Raw genomic sequence first — 10,524 nt, 5'->3', positions numbered from 1 at the left:
TCAAGGATTAATTGGGAAGTTACACTCAATTGAACAACTAGGGCAGAAAGGAATTGAAAAAATATGGCAAATTCAGGACAGAGGAACCAACCTCTACACTACGTCATCCTTCATCGTTGTTGAAATTGGTGGTCATCGAAGAGAAGGTTCAACAATGACGTCCCCTCCTTTCGTGCGAGATTGTCATTGCAAATATGAGAATTGAAGAAGAAGATGTAAGTCAGTGCAGACGAGCTTCAATGAAGGAGAAAAAGATGAGATGCTTAAGTTGTGAGTGTGCTTGGGTTCGAGTAATGAAGGAGAAGAAGTGTGTAACAACTCTCTCTCGCACTCGCACATAAACAAGAGAACATAACGAAAAAAATTGAATCAGTGATCAACGATAGAGTGACTGACCTAGAGAGGAAAAACACATGTTATTAGTGGTGAAACAGGTTGCGGGTTGGCCCGCTCCAACCCACCCTATAACCTGTTGGGGCAGCACAATAAACGGGTCGGGCTGTAGCCAGTCTACGGGTTGGAAACCCTATCTCGGCCCCCTTTTGTGTGTCGGGCTAACAGCCGGCCCGTCGGGCTAGGCCCCCTTTGACACCCAAGGTGTAGCGCCTGGCGGTGAGGTTTCAATCGCCAGGCGATAGCTACAAAAACAGAGAGGTCTTATAGCGCATAGCGCCTGGCGGTGAGGATGATCCAGCCAGGCGACAACTGTGTGGGTAGTGTCCACTGAAACGCGTGGCGTCTGGTGGTGAAGAGAGCTCTGCCAGGCGATACTTGTAAAACTAGAGACCTTTGAGGGATGTGGCGTCTGGCAACGTGTGACTCCCGCCAAGTTGTCTACAACATAATTTCACTTGGGGGCGCTTAGGCAGCGCCAAGCGATAATGCAGGGGACAGGGGTTGTTCACTTGGAATTGTGCGTGCTCTACATTGCTTTGGATGATACCTTGAGTATGGAATTTGCTGAGGACATTCCTGGATTTGTGGCTCAGAATGAAGGGTAAACATGTGGCGATCCCGGGTTGTGGCTTAGTGATATGTGAAATATGGTGTGAGCATGCAAGTTGTGGCTCGTATGGTTTGGCTCCACTTGATTGGCAATTGCAGGTAGTGGTCGATGATGTTGCGAATCTTGTATTGAGAATACGAATTATGGTTCGTATTGGGGAGCTCCATTTGACGTTACGAATGGTGGTTCATAACATGATAGCTCCGCACGTGTAATCTACGAGTGGTGGCTTGTAGGGGTGGAACCACAAGTTATGGCTTGTGGTAGAAAGTGTTAACTTAAGGTCATTATTAGAGTATGTAGAACATGTATGTACATGGTGGTGGCCATGATTTCTAGTATCGGAGGATGGAGGTTCCCCGACATGTGTGTATTTAAATTATAATGTTTATTGTTTGGTTATTCTATAAGCTCATCCTATCTGTTTGTGTTTGGCGATGATCGTGTAACTTGTTACACGAGAGCAGATGATGTTTCAGGTGGAGCTAGTGAGGTATAGAGCCAGAAAGGGACTAGTAGGGGATACTTGTTTATGGACTATTTTTACTTTTTTGTAAACAATCGTTTATGATTAGTTCTTGGATTTTTGTAAACATTGAGTTGAATTTATGGATTTTTAATTTTGACGCTTTAAATAAAAATTTAATTTTCCTGCCAACATGGAAAGACTTATTAATTGCCTATTTATTTTTATATAATTTTTTTATTTTATTTAAATTAGTAATATCCGACCAGGATGTTACAAAAGACGGGAAAGTGAATATTAATAAGTTCGACGGAAGTGATTTCAAATTTTGAAAGATGTAGATTAAAGATTATTTGTATCAAAAGAAGTTGTACCCGACTTTGTCTGAGAATAAACCAGAAACTATGTCTCATGCAAATTGGGAGTTGCTAAATCGACAGGTTTTAGGCGTCATTAGATTAACATCGTTGAAGAATGTTGCTTACAATATTATCAACGAGAAGACGACATATGTTTTTATAAATGCATTTATCAAGAATGTACGAAAAACCATCAACATAAAACAAGGTATTTTTGATTCGTCAATTAGTTAATATGAAGATGCGAAAAGGTGCTAGTATTATAGTGTTGAAAATAGTCTAAGTGTGAGTCAAAGTCCCACATTGGGTAGAAAAGACAAAGTTAAACACTATATAAGATGAAAGGCCCATAACTACATTGCCTTAAGATTTTTGGTTAAAAGTGATGTTAAATGCCTTATATGTGTAAGACCAATGTCATATAGAGAACCACAATCTCTCAATGATTATAACCCACATACAAAGAATATATAAATTCATCAGTGGTATCAAAGTCGATGGTTCAGAGTGACTGACTGCATAACCATAACAAAAGGGATCACAGTATATAAGATGAAATGCCCATAACTCCATTGCTTTAAGGTTTTGGATTAAAAGTGATATCAAATATTTTATATGTGTAAGACCAATATTTTATATATATATATATATATATATATATATATAACCGTATATAAAAAATATAAATCCAACATATAGGTCATGTGAGCGAATTTAATTCCTTAATGTCAAGATTAGTTTCGGTGGGTATTAATTGGGACTACAAAATTAACTTTGGAAGGAATTAAGAATGTAATCCTTAGTAAGGATGTTTGCAAAAGGAACATAGGAAAATTTGCAGGTTCCTTATTAAGCACCGGAAGTAGAGACAGAAAGCCTAGAAAAAGTAATAATTAATTATGATTTGAGATACTATTTTTAGAAAATCACAATTGAAGATATTATTTTACTAAAAAAACTAATAGGACAAAAATATTTAATTAGATGACCGAAGCCATCAAAATCATTTGGTTAAAAAAAAAATCTTATATTAGAGGCGCTTATAGCTTTTACATGCTTGTGAATAATCACCAGTTTTAAAAGGAATTTAGTGAATTTTATATATTGAATTTAAAATGTTCTATCGTTATAATGTACTAGTTCTTGTATGCTTGTAAAGAAAACTGAAATGATAGTTGTTTTTTTTTTTCCTTTTGCTCTTTGATTCTAAATCTAGTAATGGATTTATTTGGGTAGATATCAGTTTAATATAATAAGTATTAAATATTAACATATTTCATTTCTAATATAATAAAAATAAAATTACGTTTTTAATATAATAAGTTTAATTTATCTAAACTTCATTAGCCACCGTTAATATAATCGAGAACATATTTAATTTTTAATAATTATCATATCTATTTATTAGGAAAAAGAAACTTCAATAGATAGATATATTAATTACTAATGAAATTTAAACAGAGTGCAGTTTTTTTTATCGTAAGAAAAACGAATTATTTCAATTTTTATTATACAACCAATTATTTACCTTATTCATTTTTGGGTATTTTAAATTTTGATGATATTTCTTTCTTTAAATTACTTTATTTGGAAACAGAATAGCACACACTAATTCCAATTTATTCGTATACTATACAATATAAGCAAAAAACTTTTCCATATTACAGTATTAAAACAACATAATTAAAACAAATATAAATAAAATTTACATGTATTTGTTTAAAAAATAAAATTTTCAGGACCCAAAACTAAAAAAAAAATTATTAATACATTACTTATATAAAAAAATCAAATCAATTTGATTAAACTTAAAATAAGTATTTTAAAAAAAGTAAAGCAAATATTTTTTAAAGAATTATGTATAATTTACTTATTAAAAATAGTTACTTATTTTACGTTAATAGTTACATAATAAAGACATAAAAATAATTAAAATCAGCTTATGTTATTAAAAAAGTAAAGTAGACATAAACAATCTCATCTTTTTTATATGAATTTTCTTTTTCAAAAAATTGTGTCATCTAGTGTGACCACAAAGTGGACCATTTTAGATATTTTGGTTTCATTCCTCTGCATCACAATTCATTTTCCCACTAAGAAGTTGTAGGCCATACATTTTCCCTTGAATGGGAAGGAAAATCCGAAGGAAGTTTAAGGTGCTTAAGCATGCAACGTGGGAGATTAACCTAAGTGGCAAGTGGACCCACCCAAATCCTCTGCATTTATTGGCTAACAAACATTGAATATCTCTTGTTCAACCCATGAATGGCTGAACAAAGATAAGGTACAATGAAACAGAATTAGCTGTCATTTTAGATTCTTGTCTGTGCAATTTAACAAACACCATGAAGCCATTACCATATGTCATTTATGGAATACCAAGTAACAACTTTCACTTCATTTCTCTTCCAATTCTCTAGAAGCTAAGATATGAGTGAGAACTAAACAAATTTTCTGCATTGTTTTACCTTGACAGGTAGAACCAAGTCCAACTCTTTATCTTTTGCATTTCAGTTTATTGATTCTATGACCATTCTTGCTGTAATTTTAACATGCACCTGTTCATGTTGCCTTGCCTTTCTTTATTTCTTTCTTTCTTTCTGTCTTAACCATTTCAATTCGTTAATCAGTGTTCTAACTGTAAAAACAAGGCCTTGAAGGGATTCATGTTTTTCTGTTTGCTGGAAAAAGAACCTACTGATATCTTTGACTGCATGAGGTGATTTTTGTGCATGGTTCGAAATATTAATGCAGAAATGAGTGAATGAAGATATGTTTACAATTTTCTGTTATGATATAACTGTAGATATTTGGGAGTATGTAACAATCTGACAAAGGTGTTTGTGGTTCAAAGGTGAATACGTTATTGTCCTCATCCACTGTTTTTTGTCTGAGCAAACCTTTTTGTACGAACAAGGACCCAATAAGTCTGAAATAAAATTATCGTTTTCTTTCTAGTTTTCTTATTTGATTGCAGCCCGATAAAGTTGATTTCATTTCATGTTATTTCCCACTTTCACTGTTGCTTGATTAAGCTAAAGTTAGGATTTCAGGTGAATGAATTAAAAAAATGAGAAAGTTGAACCATATATAAGAAAGAATATAAAAAATTTATTGACTTTAAGGTTTTGGGTTTATACGAGTTGTCTCATAACTCATTAATTTCAAATTTCCTTAATATATTGCAGAAGTTAACAAATATATCATGAATAGTGATTAGACGAGTGTATAAGTCCTTGAAAGATACTATTTACTCTAGTGAGTCTTTGTTTTGACTTGCTTTATTCCTTTGTATGTTGATTATCCTTTTCTTTCCTTTGTGTTTTGCCCTTCAGGTTTTCATGGCAGCATTTCCTATGTTTTACAAAATGCCCTACAAGGACAAAAATTTACCAGCTCAAAATGCAATGAGGCAGAGTGAGAAGAGGTTCCTGTATGAGTGTTATAAAATGAAGAGGTCCATCTTTATGTGCAGGAGTTTCCAACCATGGAACAAAGTCAACAATGCCCTCACAAAATCAAACACAAGAGAGAGAAATGTACCTAGGTGCACACTTCATGACAAAGTTTCTCTGCATAAGAATGTGACAAGACTCTGTGTCTCAGACAATCAGAGATGTTATTCAAAAAAAGAAAATTTTTCCAGAGTTTGGTGCTCAGCAGGTTCTAGCTCAACTGAGAAGCAACTAAGGTCATTAGATTCTTATTTTGGAAAACTCCAAGATAATGAAAAATTGCGTACATTTGATTCCTCACACAAGGTGACACAGGTGTATCAAACAGAGTGCCAAACTAGATCAGAAACTGCAATAGAGTCTCTTGATGAGTATCTTGGAAAAATAAATCATGGTAAAGTGTAATTACTTTCTGGTATTGCGGTGTCTTTCATTCAGAGTGTAATGTTTATGCACGGCTAGCGTAGAATGTTTTACAATAGTAAGTAACTAATCAAAAATCAGGATTGATGTGATTTCTAAGAGTGATTATAAAAGTCACCAAACTTTCAGTACATAGTAGTTTCTGATTAGATGATAATATAAAAACCCCTGACGTTGTCAATGCGTAAACGTATCTCAACTAGTCATAAGACCGATTTTTATTATATAAGTTGGTGCAAATCTTATCTTATAAATTGGTTTTATAGGATTGAATTAAACTTAAAATTCACTTCTTAACATTTATTATATAAGTGGGTGTAAACACTCACCTTATAAACTAGTTTTGTAAGGTCAAAATAGGTTTAAAATCCACTTATTAACACTATATACTAATACCTTGATGATCCTTCTCTTCTTCTGGCTGACTTGGCCTTCTCAATCCTAACCACTTGAACATTGTTCTAACAGAGAAAAGAACATGTTTGTTTCAAAGATGAATGACGTGGTATTTTGATATGCAGGAGCCAACCAAGAATCTCGCATGCCATATTATGTTGAAAATAGTAGTGAAGAAAATTTAGCACCAAAACAATCTGTGAGCGAAGACATTGAAAGATCACACTTTAGGAAACAAAATGCTTTTGTGGGAATAAGAAGACTAAAAGATGTACACGGTCCAAGGTCTGATACAGATTCATTGCAGCATTTTGAAACCTCCAGTCTCTACCTAATGTAAGTTCTGCTCTGTCAAAGTTCTTGTTTTATTCTTTCATTGGCTATTGTTGAAGCTATCATACTAACTTTCCTCACATTAATTGTTTGTGATATTATAAATAACTTTCTTTAATCCTTCATCTGGGTGCAGTGGCATATTGGTTTCTATAAACATTGCAGTGTTTCTATTTGAAATAGCAAGTCCTGTAAGGACTTCTGATGTAGAGATGTTTTCGATTCCACTACTGTATGGAGCAAAGATAAACCATTTGATCATGGTTGGAGAATGGTGGAGGCTTATAACACCAATGTTTCTGGTACAAGATTGAGAATTGGGTCCGTGTTTCCATTCTGCAGATATATTACATGACACTCGTCATCATTTTGCAAAATCACATGGTTTTATTTATGGTGTTAAATTTAAACCTTTTAATTAAATGTCTTTAATTCTTAAAAAACAGTGATTTTGGCAACATGGGTCCAGAAAAATCACATTAACAACTACTCTCTCACATGTGACAAGACATGTATTCAGATTGCATGTCATGTTATCACCAAATTTAACAAAATGATTTGAAAGAGTAAAAATTTTTCAAACTGATTGAGACTAAGAATACGTAATCATGAGTTGAAGTTATACATTGAGTAAAGATGAGAAAGTTGAACTCAACATAAGGAAAGTTTTAAGTTGAAAATAGAGTCAATCTTTTATGCAAATTAGTCTAGTGTGTGTCTTACTGGTGTTGTGTTTTCCTATGAATACCAAAGGTTTAACCTTTTGTTTTGTCTTACACTTTATTTGCTTTTGAATTTTGCTTTATTTTGATAATTTAGCTTCCTAACTGACGGCTTTAAAATACAGCCATTACAGTCTAGAATATACTTCCTGCATGAAAACAATGGAACTCATTGCTTAAAACTGTTATAACATCATGCATCAAACACGTACTCTTGATATCTAGAAACACTTAGCAAAACAAAGTGAAAAAGTCTCTTCTGTCTATTGTGTAAGAGACTTATTTAATACCACGTGCTAAATTAATCTCACTGAAGCTATGTTTTTCATGCATGCATCTTAGAAAATTTGTATATGCAGCATGCAGGAATATTTCACATGGGTCTCAGTTGTTGGGCCCTTGTAACATTTGGGCCTCAAGTTTGTAAAGACTATGGTTCATTCACGTTTTTCTTGATCTATATATTGGGTGGAATTGCTTGCAACTTCACAAGTTTTCTACATACACCAGACCCCACTGTTGGTGGAACTGTAAGTACCATTTTACAATTCTAGACCATGGTCCTTTAGATTGAATGCTTTTTCTAATGACTACCCTATAATACATAATTTTTAATTTATATGAATTCTCGAGAATTATTGTTGATGTAAATTATAAAACCAAGTGGGATTTTGTGGTTGGTCAACAAGGATGCTGCATGAATTTGATCAGTCCCAAATCTCAATTGTAATCGCTTTGTAGTTGAACATGTTCTAAGGGTTTGATGGAAATCAAGTGAGAATCATTTGGTTAAATTAAGTACATATAGAGTCAAACCATTTTAAAATCTTCTAGATTGATTAGTGAAGTGATGAGTGAAGTTAGCTGAACTTTTTTTACTTTTCATTCTGTTTGATCTCCTTTGATGTCTTTAACTCTGTTACTAACTTCAACTTGTACTCAGGGTCCTGTGTTTGCAATAATTGGTGCTTGGCTCATGTATCAAATTCAAAACAAAGATCTTATTGCAAGTGATGCTTCAGAGAGCCTGTTCCAGAAGGCAGTTATTATTACAGCTCTGATGTTCATATTAAGCCACTTTGGTCCAATTGACGAATGGTATGTCATACATAGTTATTCAGAGAAAGTAGTTCAGTCATGAAACTCAATAAAAACATGAAAAGAATTTAACATCATGTTCTTTCTAACTTCTATCATTTTCAGCACTTCTGGTTTTACCTCTGTTTTCTGATTTGTTTATGTGGTAGACACATAAACACTTGTTATTTAAACTGTAACATGGAAACCTTTATTTGAAGGTCACACTTTGGAGCAGCCTTCTCAGGCATGGCATATGGCTTTTTAACTATTCCAACACTTCAGTTGAATGATACATCATCAGGAACCAGTCAAGAAGAAGGACTCAAACTTGTTAGAAAACAAGGTGATTCTTGCAAATCACTATTCATATTCACCATATTCATCGTTGTTCTAAGCTCATTCCTATTGTTCATGGAGCCCCCACCAAATGCACTGGCATCTGTCAATGCAGCAGCCTTTGATGCCCTGGAATATGTGTTGATATTTGGCTGATGCAACATGTCATCTACTCATAAGGTTTCTGAACCAGATTCACTTTGTGGGAAGGTACTTGCAATTGCCCTACAAAGACATGCATATTGTAAAAAAGGAAGTAAAAAGTGGGAAGTGAAAGAGAGGTACTTGTCACTTAGGTAGTTGTATAAGAATATTATAGGGTTACAAAAAGTAAGTTGTATATGCTAAGTCCACGGCCTAATAAACTGTTGCAAACAATATTTTCAAGAGTAGATTACAGTTCCCATATCTGATAGATGCTTAAAATACAAAGCTCTTTTACCTCCGGTGTGTAAAGTTGCATATGCTAAGTCCCTTTTATTGTAAATAAGATTTTATGATTGTACGAGAGTTATATGTTTATTTTAGTTTAGTTTGTTGGCCCAGCTCTCACTTGTCTCTATTTTCATATTGAGTTTACATTCGTCGAGAAGATTCAACACCAATAAATTATATATATTTCTTATAAAAAAGTTAAAACACTGGTACTAATTCAAAATTTTAATACAATTGATGTATAAATTTTCTTTATTATATAATACTCTTTAGAGCCATTTTTATTTAACGTGACCAAGCTCTTACTTCGAATCATCACAAAGAGGAATAGAATTGTCCTCTAAGCGATTCCCCTTTATAACAGCCACTACTATATTGTCTCAATCTTTTTGTTAAGTAGATTGTGTTTTTCATCAACAGTTATCAATTTTTAATAGCGCAAAGAAAAGGCTAAAACTTATTTTTTTCATAATAAACAGAGTACCTGTAATTCTCCTGATACCAGACTCCTCCCTTTTGAACCCCAGAGAACATATTAGCTATCATTTAGTTAATTATTGCTATTATTCTTCATAATGTAATTTTCGTTCAATCAATAATACATTACGACAGTAATTACTTTACACGTCCAGACTTGGAGAGTCTTTTTCTTTCTCATTTATTGAGATAACTGTTCATAAAGTGTTTTATTATTATATAAAAAATTTGTCATGAAAAATATATTTTTATGTATTATATAAAACTCTTAGCTTAGGAGATCATTAACTTTGATGTTATTTTCAAGGTTATGTTGATGACGTAATTGACCATGTCTTCCAATAATTGGATATATCAATTTGACTCATGGGTATTCTCAATCCATTCTTAAGTAAATTCTTAAGTAAGTTATGGTTGAATTAGTCCATTGGATGAATGTTTCAAAAGTACCAATTTCGAGAGATTTTTTAAAGTGAGTTAGGGTTAATGTCAGAGGACCTAGCCGGATAGTCCACCAAAAAAGATGAACTAGATGGGAGTTTTTAACCCACCAATCAATTTTTGTTGGACTTGCTTAGTCCGTCAAATTGACACGTCAAAAGTGGGTCAGTTTGCCCTAGTATGGTGGCCCTTTTTTTTTAATTTTAAAAATTAAAAATATTAAATTTCCTATATTATATTTTTGTATAAAAATAAATATGTAATGCTATTATAATTTAAATCATTGATATTTATAAATTAAGTTTCAATAATTAGTTATAATAGATTAATTTAACATGTAAATATAATAATTATTTTAATTTATCCAATTAAAGATATTAATTTATCAATTAAAAGCTTTAAAATGTTTATATGATTAAATATGCTCTAAATATTTATTTCTAACTATATATAAAAAAATAAATTTTATAAATAATTTTTTTTAAAAAAATAAACAAAATTTAATAAAAAAAGTGGCGAGCCAACCTGCCCTATGGCAGGGCGGGATGCAGTTTCTGACCCGTTTTTCAGTTGTGGGTCAGCTTGGACCAGCCTG

General features: G+C 32.8%; 1 protein-coding gene across 1 annotated transcript; it reads left to right on the top strand.

Annotated features, from left to right (window-relative positions):
- The first annotated feature begins 4,131 nt into the window (after positions 1–4,131).
- On the top strand, positions 4,132–9,121 carry LOC114181193 (RHOMBOID-like protein 9, chloroplastic). Its single transcript, XM_028067565.1, has 7 exons — positions 4,132–4,307; positions 5,167–5,680; positions 6,231–6,441; positions 6,575–6,740; positions 7,520–7,690; positions 8,104–8,258; positions 8,459–9,121. Exons 2-7 carry the CDS (start codon positions 5,173–5,175, stop codon positions 8,730–8,732), a joined length of 1,485 nt encoding a protein of 494 aa, XP_027923366.1. The 5' UTR covers positions 4,132–4,307; positions 5,167–5,172; the 3' UTR covers positions 8,733–9,121.
- Positions 9,122–10,524: the final 1,403 nt, after the last annotated feature.

Source organism: Vigna unguiculata, chromosome 4 (genome assembly GCF_004118075.2).
Source record: "Vigna unguiculata cultivar IT97K-499-35 chromosome 4, ASM411807v1, whole genome shotgun sequence".
Lineage (NCBI taxonomy): Eukaryota > Viridiplantae > Streptophyta > Magnoliopsida > Fabales > Fabaceae > Vigna > Vigna unguiculata.
The sequence above is the reverse complement of the archived record's forward strand: the minus strand, read 5'-3'. Positions and strand labels throughout refer to the sequence as shown.